The following is a 16,658-nucleotide window of genomic DNA, read 5'->3' on the forward strand; positions in this document are numbered from 1 at the left end:
CTCTTTCACCAGTGCTCAACTACTGATTATGTTTTTGCACCACTTTCTAAAGTAGCAAAGCACAGTACAGAGAGGTTGAGTGATGTACTCACAACTTTCTCTGGCAGGTTGCTCGACGAACTGCTTTTCTAGGCGTTAAACAAAAGCTCTATAGTATGAATAAGGAGTAACAAATCACATAACAGAAATAAGCCTTTTGCCTTACAATTCTGTTCTTACCCACTCAGTTTATCTTCACCGACATCATGCCAGCTCCTGCCAGAATTACTCTTGAAGACCACAGGCAGTCCTAGAATTTTTTTTTTTTTTTTAATAAAAAAGGGCAGTCAATACACAATTTCATGCCTCTTGAGTCAAAGAGCCCAACTCATGATACAGAAAGGATAGGATTTTCTGCAAGACAGCCTTCAGAAAATTTCCCCACCTGGTGAAATACATACAGCATGACCAATGTAAATGACACAAAGGCTCGGAGGCAGCTGGGGAGAATGAATGACTGAAAATCTTTCCCTATAGACCACAAAACGGCTTAGGCAAGTGACGTTCACCACAGCTACACTACTGAAAAGGTTCATTAATTCTTTAAATGGACTTTCCCTCCTAGACTCAGAGTGCATGTCTGAAAAGAGACATTACCTTTTAAAGCTTTTAAGACAGATTGATGGCACAGGAAAGAATAAGTAGAAGCCCCATATAAGATAAATGGCAGCAAACTGCATTTTCATTACTCTATTCAAATGGAAAAGTTTGTTTATTTGTTAACTAGAAGACAAAGACTTTATCTGCAGACCGTTATAGAAAGTAAGAGTATAAGCAATTCAGAAATCTAAGAGGTGACCTTGCATGAAAGGATGAAGGCAGTAGTATCGTTGCTAAGTTAGATACTAGTCTAATAGGGCACGCTCTCTTCCCCTCACACTTTCCAGAAACAGTTCTGGCAATGACATCTTTCACAGTCAGCAAGACGACACAGCTCTGGCCTTGCTGCCAGCCTTGAGAATTTGCTCACTAGAGCAAAGAGCTCATACCCTGATATAACCAACATGTGTAAGTGAAGAGGTTGACGTTATGTTACTCAAAACTTGTCTTTCCCTGTTACTCTGTTAGATTGTCCCCAGAGGACCTCTCACAAACTGGCTACTTCTAACTTGTTCTCAAATTAATAGAAAACAAACTAACAAAAAAAATGAAAACCTCAACTAAGTGTCCTTAGCAGAACCACAGAATTCATTTAGTGGTCAAGCAATACATAGACGAAAAACTTGTACAAGGTCTTCAAATCAGAGTGCATGAGACAAGGTGTGTACGTGCAAATATCTGACTCTGAGTGACCTGATTGCTGCCTTTTTTCCCTTTTGGAAGAAGAGGGCTTTGCTGGTTACGTGTTTCCAGGTAATATGGATCCACTCTCCCATGAGCTGATGCAGATGAATGAACTGCAGCATGAAGTGTGTTGAAGCAACAGCAGGCAGCAATACACTCATCTGATTTGATGAGCTTGGCATTCCAGCTTTTCTGCTCCAGACTCTGGATTCAAATCTTGTATTTCTGTCACAAGCAAAACAACCTTAGACAACATCATGCTGCTTGCATGCAAAAAACCATCTCAAAACCAGCAGACACCATTATAATAACTTGATTTGAGTCAACAGCCTGTTTGAAGGAAACCAGAGTAGAAAAACAAGTCTAGACATCTTTCCCTCAGGAAAAAACACAATCAAGCTTGTATAAGCTGGTTGAGTGACATACTTGGTGTGGAATGCATGATAGTTTATGCAACGTAAGTGACATAAACATTTGTGAGTACATCCGTATAGATTTTTATTTATTCTTCCATTTAATACTAGGCGACACTTTCTTCACAAGTAATACATCTGCTCACTGCCTCCTCTCTTCACAGACGGCAGGCTGGACATAAGTATTTTTTGCAGAAAAAAGATTACCTTGTCATACGTTCCTTGACAGTTAACATCTGAAATTGTCAACTTATGGGTATTACAGTATTGTCAAAGAGATGTTGGTATTACTTTTCTGTTCAGCTTCCAGAAAAACTGGTGAAGAAAACGGAATTGACACGAGACTCCTGAATGCTCATCGCTGGCAGAGCTTTGTCTTTGACCATTTCTAGAAAAGAACTGCCCGTAGATCTCTCTTGACACTCTGCATCTATGCAGATGTGTCAATTGCTGTACTTGTGTAACACAGACGTACTTGAAGGAAAATTTAGGTTAAACATCCAGACTACATACAGTTCCCTCTCCTGGCAACTCCACCTAAAGAATCGCTAACAGCACAATAAAACTACATATTTCTGATCAAGTAATACCTGGTGAAACAGCAATGTTAAAGGATACGGGCCTATGGCTGAAACATGAAAAATGCTCTAAGCCTCCCTAAACCAAGACATTCAAACTACTATACTAGAGGTAAAAAAAAGGAAAAAAAAAAATCACTGAAAAAAACATATCAGAAGAAGAGACAATCAATGTATACCTTCTCCTCTTTTGTTTAATGTCTTCCATAGAGATAGAAATCGGACATCATCCACTTTAAAATCCCATTTGTACTTTTCGTCTTTAGAAGCAAACCAGTAAAAAGCCAAGAGTACAGTTACAGGAGAACACAGCTTTACCTTCTACGTTTTCCAACAGTTTATGTAGATCCAGAGTGCATCAATAGGTAGCTTCTTCCACACCTCTAAGCACTGAGCTGGAAGAGGCCCAACTGTACAGCTAAAAGCAGCAAAGCTGAAACTAAACACAGACCTGTGAAGAATAGAAGTGAGGCCCAAAGGTTTGTTATTACTTCTTTGTTCAGTGGGGAAGAGAACATCTTCCTTTCAATGAAAGTTCACTTATGTAAGCTGCCTGTGGCAGCAGTACAACATTTTTATGATTATTTAACGTTTTCGGTTAATGATGAATGAAGTAACAGAGAACAGACAAGATGCTGGAGATTAAGAAGGCACTTAAAATTTGGAAAACTGGAATTTTTTTGAAAACTTCTTCCTGAAGGACAGGAAGAGGAAGGGAGACATGCTGAATCAACACTTCTGTGACTTCACTTCAGAGAATTCCCCTACCAAAAGTTTCAGTCTTCAGATTTCCTGGAGGTTTAAATACAAAGAGCCAAAGACAACAAATCCTACACACCTTATCTTGCTCAGATGTATATTACAACATCGCAAGCAGAGATTTTTTTCTTTTTTTTTTTTTTTTTAGAATAGCTTCTTCACTTACCAGTTGCACACCTCCATTTATACTGGGAGATGTTTGAAATTGTGAATATTAGTGTAAACATTTACCCCAATAAACATAAGCACTACTTTCTCCCTCATGATACAACAGGATCCATGGTAAAGCTGAGCCAGCCTTTCACTGAAACGGAAAACAGCTGCTGCTGCTGAAAAAGACTTTGCAGGTGAGCACGCCAAACGCCTATGTCCTCGACAGTCACTATGTGAATTAATTTTTAACACATCAATCTTCTTCCCAGGTTATGGCAAGATTTGTGGCACCAGCACGTTGAACCCCAGCTACACAGTTTGAAGTACCAATGATACCACACCAAAAATGCGTGTTGAAGACTGCTGAGCTCTCGGGTACGTTACCTTGGAAAGCAGCAATAGTGAACGCCAAGCAGAGATCAGACATCCCTGTGCACGAGCTGTCTTAGAGCGTCCAATGTCAACACTGTTTGAGATACAAACATTTTGTGTGATAATGTCCTCTTCCATTAAGCAAATTCCTGAAAAGGCACCGCACCTCAGATTCGGCGGCACTGGTATCAGCAGACAGGCCTAGAAGAGATACCGCATCAGTCACCTCCAGAGCTTGGACATTCACCTTTCATACAGGTTAAGATGAGTAAGGAACAGGGGGACAAGTTACACTACAATTATCGAAGGCGCCCACTCTCAAAGGTGGAATTTTCCCCCTCCCACCTCTCAGGAAAAGCTCAAGTTTAGTCAGTCATGATGGAGATTTCCTCTAGTCGAATTTACCTTTGCAAGTATTTTATCTCGTCTGAACGCACCTGAACTACCCAAATACCAGTGCAGAACATTTGTGCTTCCCATAGGAGGTTACAGTGTTACACCTAAACAGATTTCCCATCATTACTTACACATTAAGAAACATGCTCATAATTCAGCAAAGCCTTAATAAAACCGCTTAATGAATGGAGTAACCAACTCATTTGCTCAAGGCCACAGAAGTGGTAGAACTGAAGCCAGTACGTTCAAATCTCCTGCTCGCAGACTGGTCCATGCTTATCTCCACTTAATTATGAATAAAAAACACCCCACCAACTACTTGCCTTTAAGTTCTCATTGAGGGGCAACAACAGCAGATCCATAGAGACCCATTCTTCATGCTTTCTGTGTAGAGCGTGGAATCACATCCGTTGTATTGATGTGCCATGATAGAGCACAAGGCCAGCGTCTTTGAAGGATATTACAAACACACACATCCCCCAAATGCAAAAGGACAACTTCTCTTGTGCTAACCCAGGATTTCAAAATAAAGCGAAGCAATATTCATGTGTCAGCCTTTGAACAGCTTTGTTAGTAGAGAATAAAGCTTTCTTCCCCATTTGCTAGTGAAAACAATTGCCACAAAACAAGCTTTCTAGCACCATTAAAAATCTCAGTACTTTCAAAGCACTCCTACGCTAGAGAAGCTGCGATCTGCACCAATATTTGCCAATGTGACAGTCAACGAGTTTGTCCATCCCATGCCTCACTTCATTGAGATCACTGACATAGAAACTACTAGTGATGACACAGACTGCCACCTTGCGTTAGAGTTTAGAACTGAAAAAGCCTGAAAAGGTGGATTTCGCACAAACATCCAGCTTTGGCTGTTTTAACAGCATTTTCTTCCACAGCCACCGTCCCACATGAGCAGCCTCTCCACTTCTACATGACTAAGATCTAACTCAGGCTGTAACAGACCTAAGCCTCCATGATCTCACAAAACAAAGCTCATTCTTGTCCGCTACCTGACGCAGGCACTTTCACCAGTATCTAGTTTCGCAGAGCCAGTTGCTGCTGAGTGGCACAGATATTACCTCTTAGGCTTCAGATGCTGTTCCTCCAGCACAAGTACACAAATATGTATGTTACAATACCACACTGACAAAAAAAGCAAGGCTAAGTTATCAATCCCTTCCTCAACCTGAACCCGAAGAATAATAGTTGTCCTCTTAAAGTCCTCGGACTGTATTTTGAGAACAGGTATTGTGTCATCGCCTCCTCTATAAGAACCAATCTACCTACAATGGTTGGGGACAAGCTGAGCACCAATATTCTGTCCCAGCAGCCCATGCCGAAGCAGGAGTTCCAAGGCCAACAAGAGGGATGTGAAGCTGCAGGTATCTCAGTGGTCTGTAGCCAGCCCAACTCTCCTGCCACATCTGGGCCCCACAGGGACATGGAAGCAATCACCCATCACACCTTCTCAAGTTCAAAGCTGCGTGTAATTACACTGTCTTGCAAAGCAGCCCCAAGCCCAGCGGGTGTATCACAGGAAAATGTGTGTTAACAAGCAGAAGTAAGAAAAACGTGGAATGGTTCTGGAAAAGGACATTAGTGGGCTTTGAAGCTGTATTGTCCTTTTAAATACATGCTGAGTAGAAGTAACTTCTTTTTTTAATGGAAGATCTGCCTTATAATTTGGGTAAGTGTGGCTATCTAGAGGTAAAAAGAAAGCTTCTTTTGTCTCTATTCTGAATAAACAGCACGGCATCAGAAACTTCTACAAGACCTTTACACAGATCAAAATCCTAAATTGCCAGTTTTCCTCCATGCTGGGCAATGCTATGCAACCTGTAAAACATTACTATATTTTTAACTATTTACATGATAGTAGCATTGAGCCTACCTACTTCTGCACTGACAGTAAATTGGAAATTTTTGTGTTACCTTGTTTCTCACAAATTGTCTGTTGAGATAGAAGCATTACGATAATTCACAGAATTCACAAACTTCTTCCTAGCATTCAGCAGGAGTTTTTCTTGCTCAGATAGCAGTTTTGCCCATGAGGTAAGCTGGCAAACAAGTGTTCATAGAGGAATATGCTAAAGTTAAGTAGCATTCACTGACCAATTCTGACACAAGATGAAACGTAGTTTGGAAGACCATTTTTTTTTTTGGTATGTTTCTTTCTTCACTTCCCCCACCCAAGCAGAAAAAAGCAAGACACAAGTCTTCTGCCATACTAATGTATTCCATCTTTCAAAAAGAAAGACATGATTTTAATATTACTTAACAATATGTTAAAAAAGTAGCCAGTTAGGCTTCAGTGTTAATACAATTATACACTCTATAACAGATTTGATAGTGTGAGTACTGTTCTTTTTTAAATTTTCTCATTCTGCAAGTATTCTTACACAAGCTGGCTACAAGTCAGGAAAAAAAAAATCAAAACACAAATAGCGTAACTTGTACACTCTTAAACAGTAGATTGTGAAAGAACCGAGGAAATACTTGTCCCATAAGAGCCTCTTTTTCATGAAGTCATGTTCAGAGAATTCTGGAGCAGATGAAATCACAACTGACTAGGTCCATTCCTTTGTCAGGAGTCAGAATGACAAAACATAGCTAGATGCAGAAGTGACAGGAGCCACTGCAGATGATGCAAACTAGTATTTTGGCCTCCACCCAAGCCTAAGCAATTTAAAGTCTTTGAGGCCAAGGCATTCAGAAGGAGATGGAAAAGAGCTATTGTTCCAACTCCAACAGCATACAGCTACAATCAAGTAAGTCTCACTCACAGACTACAAGCACACAAGCTAACAAATTCAGGTAGAAAGTGGCAATTTTTCAGTCCGCAAGAATTATCAGGCCAAAGGGTTCAGTGCAGATCCACACAGCACTGGGGACAAGGCAAGGCAGCACTGGCTCAAGACCAGATAAGCTCTCAGCACAGCAGGACAGGTAAGTGGAGTTGTCGTTCATTGATTCCTGCAGGGTTCACTCCCCATATCATGTCATTTCAATGTGCAGCAAAGGTGGTTTTTTTCAAGCTAAAATTGGACCAGTTGATGGAAAGTCTCTGCCTTGTCTGCCTGGCAGAATCCAAGCAGAATCTGAAAAGAAAAAAAAGCAATAAAGTGAAACATCAAACATCAAACTCCTTTTGAAGAGCAGCTCTCATTCAGAAAGACAAAACTCTTTAAAAAAAATCACGGAATCATTTCAGCTGGAAGAGACTCACAGGATCATCGAATCCAACCATAACCTAACTCTGGCACTAAAACATGTCCCTAACAACCTCGTCTAAACGCCTTTTAAACACCTCCAGGGGTGGTGACTCCAGCTTGCAAAATTAACTCTGAAGTCAGGATGTAACTAATGTATCCATCTCTTACACCACCACAAAGCAAGAAGAAAAAATGATGAATTAACAAACCATTAGCACAAAGTATGAATTTAGTGGGCCCATGCAGCTCATTGCCATGGAGGTATTAAAACAAGCGATGACGCTGGAAATGACCAAATTATAGAAAACATATGCATTAAAGGTGTCTTCACAACACTAAGTAACTGTATTTCTCCCCTAGAACAGCACCTATCAGGGTATTTCAGACACCTTTTATAAATAGGTATACATAAGAAAACTGGATGGTTACAAACACTTCCTAACAGATTACAGTAAAGGAGCAGATTATACCAATTACTTAATTGATTATAAAACAGTACAATTAGAAGTTTTAACTCTTCATCTGGAATCCCATTCAACAAGTTTATCTCCAAACTTCAGCTGCACTTCCACAAATACAAGACACTGCTTCATTTACCCTATTGAGAGTAGAGAACTGGTGAAAAGAACTTTTCTATTTTCTTGTTACGGATAGTGCAAACTTGAATGAAGCCAAGAATATACCATGAAATCCACAAAGACTTATACTATACCAACACCAGCACTAATATATGCTACATTTCACCAATTAAACCTACATTTCAATTAAAAAAAATCCTTTAATTGGCACCACATAGAAAAATAATTTTTAATAATAGAGAGTATGTCCTTTTGAAAATCACATCTTCTAGTACATTATAACTCCATAAACAATCACAGACATATGCATTTTGTATAGCAATAATAAGCAGCGTAGAGAAGCAGTGGTACTTTGTCCTTTGCAAGAGCCAGACGTACCTTGTATCCCAGACACATAGACGTATCAAAACTGCATAAACTTAGAGGAAAACTTGAAACCCATACTGAAAGCCCTTTCTTAAAAAACCTTGCACTTCAAACCAATGGCTTTAGTTGTTTTGTGAAATATTACTGTTGACTCCTAACTGATTCAATTGCAGGAAATGGATTTATTTGTATCATTTCAGATTTGGCTATATGACGAAAGGCTTACTAGGTATATTCGCCATTAAAGAACACAAATTTGAGTAGATTTCAGTATTATGGGAGAACACGTGCTACACTATTTAAACATGAGCTTGTATCTGAAGAAACGAAATGTAACTGATGTGACTAAATGTAACTAACCCCCAAAACAACCAAAATGCACAGAAGGAAGAAGTTTCACATGCACAGGTTCATATTTATTTTACTGTCACTGCACTATCATCGGCATTTGCTCTTTATGATTAGCACAAGCTAATATCCCACAGCTGTGCCATCTCTACTTCACGTAGAGTATAAAATTCCCAACTAATTGCTCCTATAAACAAGGAGTAAAGCATCATGAACAAACCTTTTTGAAGTATCTTTTCTGAAATGTAAAATGTAAAGTTTTATTTGTTCAACACTTAACACCTAACATAGCATTTTTTTTTTTAAATACTGATCAGTATTTAGTCTGTGTGGATAATAAAAGAAATATTCATGCAAACTTTGCTTATAGAAAAGAAATGGTAACTGAGGATATTCTGAAAGCCTTGATGTGAAACTGGGGGACACACAGATGATTCTGGCACTCATTTCTGTACTTGTGCTACTTAGCTACGATCTGTGCCCTTAAACCTACAGCTTGGGTGATTGTTACAGTATCCAGAATATCCCCTGGAACAGGATTTGCTATCTTACAACACACACTTTTTTGCTAGGAGTCAGTAAGTTGTGGAGGGTTTTTGTTTTTATTTAAACCACAGCATATGAGAAGAAGCACAACAGCTTTATGTGTACAGATTACAGCACTTTACCTTTTAAAATACTCCACTTCTCGCTCTGTTTCGTCCATTTCCACGCTGTCTAGATCAATGTCTTTGGGTAGAAACACATCATCTACAAAGGAAAAAGGATGATACTATGTTAGATTCCATGGGGAGAGGGGAAGGAGAAATGAAGAAACTTGAAGAAGTTGCATTAAAGATGTTTTAGGAGAACTGCCTGAGCTTTGTAGACTACTGTTTATTCATGTTTTGGCTGAATTAATACAAATTTATAATCAGAAAGACACTTAAACCCCATGTACTAGTGTCTCTGCTCAGCCTTCAAGTCGTTATGTGGGGAACCAGGCAGAGATGAATCAACAGTAAATCTACCAATCACATGGGTAGCAAAAGATGCCATAAACCTGGAATACACGTGAAAATGGTCAAATTATACAAAGTGCTCAATGAATCAGACACCTAATGAATAGCGTTTACTGCCTGGAATTTGTTGGCCTTACTACTAAAAAGGCAGCTGTTGAAATATTTTAAAAATGGTATTTATAAAGAAAAATATTTCAAGAATTCTGGGTTTGTAGAGCTGCTGTAGTCCACCTGGAACACAATCACCAGGCTGTCTGGAGGAGTCTAAGTCATGCTACCTACAATTAGGATTTGGTTTTTTGAGCTTTTTAAACATATTTTAATACGGCCTGAATTTAGGCCTCAGCTATAGCAACAAGTCTCTGAAGTCTGTTGGTATATCACACTGTCTCAGGGTATGGTTCCCTTTTGTATTTAAAAACAATGCTTCAGAAAGTGTAAATTTTTGTAGAATATGAGCATTTTCCTCTTTAAGTCTGTTTTCTTACTACATATACACTCTAATCTCGTTTCTGAAGCAGCTTCAGAACCTGTTCCAAAAACAGCGAGATAAAGAAACTAACTGAAAACACCCAGAACATATCAGGACTCTCTAGAATCCTTGAGATTATGAGAACAAACAAGTTTTTTCTAAACGCATTCCTGGTAGATCCCCTTCAAATGTCTCCAGTCTCTTCTTTCTGCTCCTAATTCTAGAGTTTGGTCTTACTCCAATGACTGGAGTACATTCTTCTGGGTAAATTAAAAACAAAACGAAGACAAAAGGGTTCAATATTATATCGTTGCTTGACTGACAGTGAATGGGAACATTGAACATAATAAGAGTTAAAAAGACAAACTGGTGGGCTGAGTCAACCCAGCCAGAAACCACAAAACCAAAGTTGGGCTCTACACCTAGTACTTGCAACAAATAGGAATTTGGTTTACATTTTTGTAACAAAGCTTAATCACAGAATCACAGACTGGTTGGGGTTGGAAGGGACCTCTGGAGATCATCTAGTCCAACCCACCTGCTAAAGCAGGTTCACCAGAGCAGATCGCACAGGAATGCATCCAAAATAAATAAATGCGTCCAAAATGAAAAAACACGAGTATTCTGGAACATTGGCAGAACCTGCCAAATGATCAAGGTCTCGTATCTTGATGTGCTTACCAGATAGAATGGCAGTGAGAACTGCAATATTAAGTTATTCTGGTGAATGGACATCTAATTTATGCATCGTTACCACTCGGCTACTGGGTGATGGCAGGGAATGACTGGCTGCTCTAAGCAGACACGTCTGTACCCCCAAACTGCCGTTCCGAGGGGCAGTCCCAGTAGGGACCACACATGTGCAGGACTAAACTGGTGCCCCAGAATGGCAGTTCGATCAGCTGCTGACAGCACAACCAGCTGGCACCGCATTCCCTTCTCAAAAAACCAAAAAAATACATTGGCAAGAAAGTTATGCAAGTGCAACTTGTTTGAGTCAACTCGGTCTTCTATGGCTTTTTTATTTCTATCAGATAAATAAAAAACTCACAAATCTGTTTCCTAACACAAATTAGTATTCATGGGGAAAAAACACCAATATCATCAACTAATTAAGATCCCACTGTAAGTTTTCACTCTGGCAAATTAAAAATAGTAAATTAGGTTTTTCATTTACTTCACCTATTAATGTGAAGGGAATTATACGAAGGGAATTATTTCCACTGAAAAAATGCATACTTATTCATGAAAGATCATTCTTTGGCAGCAGAAACCCCTTCCTTTCCTTGCTCAAAGAGTTAAGACCAACTTCAGACTATACTCTCAAGGCTGAATGATAAACAACCTTGTTTTTAAAAAAGTTCAAAATGGATTTCAGCATACTACTGAATTAAGTATTTCTTTTAAGTAAGATACACTTCCTTAACTGACAAAATCCCCACAGAAAAACATTAGCCTGTGCTAATGTATTCATTCTTTAAAGTATCCTACACCTCTTTATTGAAACTATATGCATCTCCTAATTGCTATAATTACAATGACTTGAGTTTTCCTGACACCCGTTTTTCTGTTTCTCTAATTTACATTGGCAGGAATAACTGAAGATAAAGATTTCAAACTTTTGAACTTAAATGGTAACAATAAAAAAAACCCCAAGTTCTTCAACTTTCTTATACACTTACCAATGGAATTGTTGACTTTGTCCCCTTTTTTCTTCTTGTTTTTCTTGTTCTTGCCTTTTGGTTGAGGAGAATCTGCAAGTATTAGCTTATTATTTTGTTGCTGTTCACTTGGTGAAGGGGATTCACTTGTTATGGGTGCTTTCTCTTCCTTTACATGGTTCAACTGTTTTTTGTTGTTATTGTTTAATTTCTTCTCCTCTTTTTTAGGTTCTGCAAGTGTTGGGAGTTCTGCTGCTTTTGCTTTGGATTCTATTTGGTTTCTGGTTTTAGTTTGAATCTCAGCTACTTTGGGTGATTCAACAGGTTTTTTCACTTGTTCAGCACACTGTTTGTTTATCTGCTTTAGTTTCTGTTTGCTGTTTCCTTCTTTATGTTGATGCATAATATCAAGCAGAAAGGAGAGGGGCTCATGCTGCTTTACGCCCCCCTCTTTCTGATAAAGCAGCTTGGAGTCTCTAGTGTTTACAGGACTGGAGAGTTCACAGCCCGTGTCCGAAACTGGCCTCTGTTCCGTATGATTCACGTGTCTTGCCAGTGAACCAGAGGAGGTTTCTATCTTTTCTGATTGCTCAAGTGTACCATTCTGAATGTCTTCGGGTGCGTTTGGGACAGATTCCTTCACTGCCTGGCAGTTTCGAGTGAGCATGTCCACCTTCTGACAGTCTTTACTTGTTCGTTCTTTCTTCTTTTTCTTTACAGCCTGCAACTGCTGAAGTTCTTGAAGCCGTTGTAATTCTTGTTTCAGCCTCTCTTCTTCCTCTCGCCGTCTCTGTTCCTCAAGCAACTGGTGATGCTCCCTCTCCCTGGCTTCTGCTTCAAGTCGAGCTTTTTCTTCAAGCTACGAAATAACAATAGGTTTATTGAAAGCGATAAATATTCTGGAAATGAGAGTTTTAGGGATTATTACTACTTTTCTCTATGAATGTTATAAATCCTAGGATGTTAACATATGAACATATTTAATCCAGAAGCCTGCACAGCAAATAAATAGCTATTTATGCAAAAGCTGCCCTTTAAAGTACATTAAAAACCCTTCTATATTTCTATGCTATGTTTCTGTAAAATATTTGACTGTTGTTATACCAACTGCTGATCTTTTTGCTTCTGCTAAGCCTAACTCCATATCAAAGTTTTCTACAACCACAAAAACCTGCTGAAAACAAACCATTCAGCTTCATTCTCAACAACTGCATGTATTACTAAGGTGACTCAGGTTTGCATCATGCGGCATCGTTTACCTGTTCTCTTGCTATGACAGCAGAGTTGCTCTGTTTCAGTGTTCAGGAACATCAGGAAGAGCAATCATTAAAAACATCTACAGCAAAACGCTGAGCACACTAAAGCTACATTAAAAGTTGTCAAAAATAATAAAGATGGTAAAGTTTTCTGTTGTCAGCCAGGAGTTCATTAGCCACATGAAAAAGGCGCACGGGATTTTTTCCGGCCATTACTGCGAATGCCTAAACTTTTGTTGTGCAGCATTGATCTTGCATCATTAGAAAAATGAAATAAAGTCGTACACCAAGAACAATCATGTCTGTTTATTTTCTCGTACATTTTGTTCCTGTATGGGACTACTTCTTCAGTCATACAAGTAATGCAAAGAAAGTATAAGAATCTTCCACTTCTTATGCTCAAACTGCATTGCAAGGATGAAGTAAATTTTGCAAAGTGAATTTCATTTATAAATAACTCACTAAGCCCCCAAGTTTATGAATAGTGCTACAACATCAACATAAAGAATATAATTTGTGAACATCAGGTCTTCCAAACACATGGAAGCATTTAAAGAATGCAGAATTAGTGCCAGCAAGCAAATCCACAAACAAGAAATATTTACAGTGCAGTCACACAACACGCTTACCAGAATTCAAAACCACTCTCATTTTATCTTGAACCCTACACCCAAGGCCTATACTTGAATTGCAGTAAGAAAAGCCAGTTTCCTGCTTGCTCAACTTAAATATATATATTTTCTCTATGAACTCAGAAAATACTGTTTTCAAAAGATAATATCGCTGTTAGACTTCAGAGTTTTTTTAGAAATGTTTTTGCCAGTTTCCATTTGAATGCAACCTGTAATTTTATTCTTCCCCGCCTGCTCTCTGCAGCTTGCCACTCCAGCTTGGGATCGTCCTTCGTGTCATCATGTGGCACGGCACTTAACCTCTTTCCATCAGGACAGCAAGGTGCCCTGTGCAATCATTTTAAAAATACAAAATCTGGACTCTTCCACTCTCATAAAAGCACTGACCTTATGTTTCCTGGCTTCCTGCAGAGATACTTCATCATAACCATTATTGCAATAAAGAAACACTAGTTTTCTAACCTCCCCCACTTTTAAACATGGATTCTACAACGCAATCAAATTCCCAATATTTCTGACACTTAGAAATAGCTTTCTAAAATGTGGGAAATTCCAATGTAGAGCTGACTTGCAACAAAACCCGTGACAACGACATTGTGAGGAATCTTCCCAGCCTACTCCATAACTCCTCAGGCAGCATCAGAACAGGTAAGTAGCTGTGTATGTACAAACAGGCAGGGTACCACAAACTACACAGAAAACAATTACAGCATTATTATAAAGTCAGGATACAGTGGAATACAGATTCAAAAACATGAGGTCTAGGATAAACATACTTTTATGTCTTACCTTTCTTTGCTTATGTCTGGCTCGCTTGGCTGCCCGAGAACTGCTTACTGGTTTGGTTTCAGAGCTGTTTATAAATTGTAGCAAGTCTTCCACCTTTCGGTGGTCAACAACACTTTCCCTTTCAGAGATCTGATCCGGTTTCTTGGGTTGTTCCTCTTTCCTTTTTGTTAGACGTAAACGAAGTTTTTCTCGCATCTCTGCATAATTTCTACTGGTTGGTGCAGCTGGAGGCTGAAGGACATGAGAGAAAAAAAAAAATCAGTGACTAAATGTATGTATTTCACTGACCCAATACTTTTGAGATTTTGAAATTTTAGAGGCCTTCGAATAACTTGGAAGATCCAAACCTGAATATCGAACTGCTAATTGTTTGTATGTGTATTTTCCAACTGAAAGAATGACTGATCTTGTGGAGGAATGCATAAATGAAAAGACAACTAAATGCTCTTAAAAGCAAGAAAGGAGATTTCCTTATTCTTATGTGACTGGCATACCACATTTGAGAATGTGAAAGGAGCAGACTTTTGCTGCTGTTTCCATTTGCTCTGAAGTCTGTTTCAGAGTTTGGGCTACAGGGGCCCCTGGGCAATAACTGCGAAGGCTCATGACCCCGACATGTGCCCGCACACCTCCATCTGTGTGGAGCCACACCAGTCCAGCTCATTAAACCAGCAAAACAAAGCCTATTAAAGATCCTGTAGCGTTCTGCCACCTCAGCAAAATAAATCATGTACTGTGCAATCAGATGACTATCAAAGACAGATCAACCACGGACATGGCGGGAACTTGCAATGAGAAACAGGATCTCCTCCCTGCCCCTGTCAGCCACAGGGCAGGGGCTTTTAATTCCCTTCAAGCCCTAAGGTGAAACTGCATCCGACCAAATACACGGCCAATAAACCGAGCTTTTACTTCAAATAGGAAAAAAATGCCAGAGACTCAAATTCTACTAGTTAACTGATTACTAAAACAGACTGTACACAGGATGTACGAAATCAGGCCAGCAGGAAAATGAAATCTGAAGTTAAGAAAAATCTTAATGTGGCAACTTAATAGCTTTTATCATTTCATTTGTGCAAATGAAAAGATACGATTACAAGAATTCACTGGACATGTTACTGGGATAAAGTTAACTTAAGGATGTTTCAAACAAAGTGTTAAATATTAAAATAAAAACATAAGGGAAAAGGTTTTGTATAATTTGCATGCTTTAGAACTTCATAACTTCTTCAAAACACCCTTTAAATACAAGTCAGTGCCTATCAAAATATACCAGGAAAGAAAATTGTTTGCAATATTGAAAACAGTGAAAATGCAGTTTGGGTTTTCCTTTCATAAAAGTATAATTTAAACTTACACTACCTAAGTTCTAGGTAATTTTTTTTTCTTTCTTCCCTTTTTTTTTTTTTTTAAAATCAAGATAAAGTGAATACTTTGAGGATTGCTGTATTTACAAGTGGGAGAACGGCTCATAAATTGCCATGAACATTTCAAAAAATATCCTATATTAAGTGTACTTTCAGCCAAGCTCATCACATTATTTATAATTACACTACTAAAGATGAGTGCATTAATTCTGTAAAGTCATCTAAATAGCTCAATGCCCCTGTTTGCAGCTTCAGTCAAATATGGTATTATCCAAGTCAGTTGCTTCCTAAATCTTTTATTCATTTTTATTGCTCTTGAATTGCTTTCAACTGGAAAAGTTTGTTTCAATTCTTCATTTCAAAGAGGGAAATTATTTTCTAACCATGCTACTTTTACTACTTCTCCTGAGTGAGCTCCAGTGCCACCCCCTTAGTTGCAGTCTGATAAATCACATGTAATCACCGATGAGTAAGTGGTGAAAAAACAAAGAAAAATTTTAAATCCAACAACTTACTCCTCCATGGCCGAAGAACTCACAGTAACAGCAGTCACAGTATTTTCCTTCCTTCTGATTTGTGGAAGTTGAGGTACTGGAGCTATGCTCCGAACAGCTGTCTTCATCCTGGCTCTCCTCTCCATCATACGGTTGATGGTCATACGTGTTACTGTTCTCACAGCGATGGCCCTCACAGTCAGGATCACTACGTCAAATTAAGGAAAAGCTTGTAAAAACTCTGGATTATAATATATACGGTATTTGAAAAAAAAAAAAAAACAACACACACCAACCCAGAAAAACCCCCAAAAAACCACATACAGTTATATGTACATCTACCAGGAACAATGACACTCAAACTGGGATAACAGCCACCAGTGATGCATCAAATCCTAAACCCTTCATCCAGTAGCTTGCAAATGGATATGCTCAAAACCAAGAAGCAATGTAAGATGATACATGGGAAAGTGATTAGTAAGAACTCATTT

The 16,658-nt window shown here is 38.8% G+C and overlaps 1 protein-coding gene across 2 annotated transcripts in view; it reads right to left on the reverse strand.

Moving 5' to 3' along the window:
• Positions 1-6,303: 6,303 nt before the first annotated feature.
• Positions 6,304-16,658, reverse strand: part of FAM193A (family with sequence similarity 193 member A) — a 76,969-nt gene continuing 66,614 nt past the window's right edge. For both annotated transcript variants that reach the window (XM_065633465.1, XM_065633466.1), the window contains 5 exons: positions 16,189-16,375; positions 14,307-14,537; positions 11,651-12,488; positions 9,164-9,245; positions 6,304-7,089 (listed from right to left, as the gene is read on the reverse strand). In XM_065633465.1, the coding sequence (XP_065489537.1) occupies positions 6,996-7,089; positions 9,164-9,245; positions 11,651-12,488; positions 14,307-14,537; positions 16,189-16,375 (1,432 nt within the window). In that variant the 3' untranslated portion in view covers positions 6,304-6,995. The remainder of the gene's footprint in view (positions 7,090-9,163; positions 9,246-11,650; positions 12,489-14,306; positions 14,538-16,188; positions 16,376-16,658) is intronic.

Source organism: Caloenas nicobarica, chromosome 4 (genome assembly GCF_036013445.1).
Source record: "Caloenas nicobarica isolate bCalNic1 chromosome 4, bCalNic1.hap1, whole genome shotgun sequence".
Lineage (NCBI taxonomy): Eukaryota > Metazoa > Chordata > Aves > Columbiformes > Columbidae > Caloenas > Caloenas nicobarica.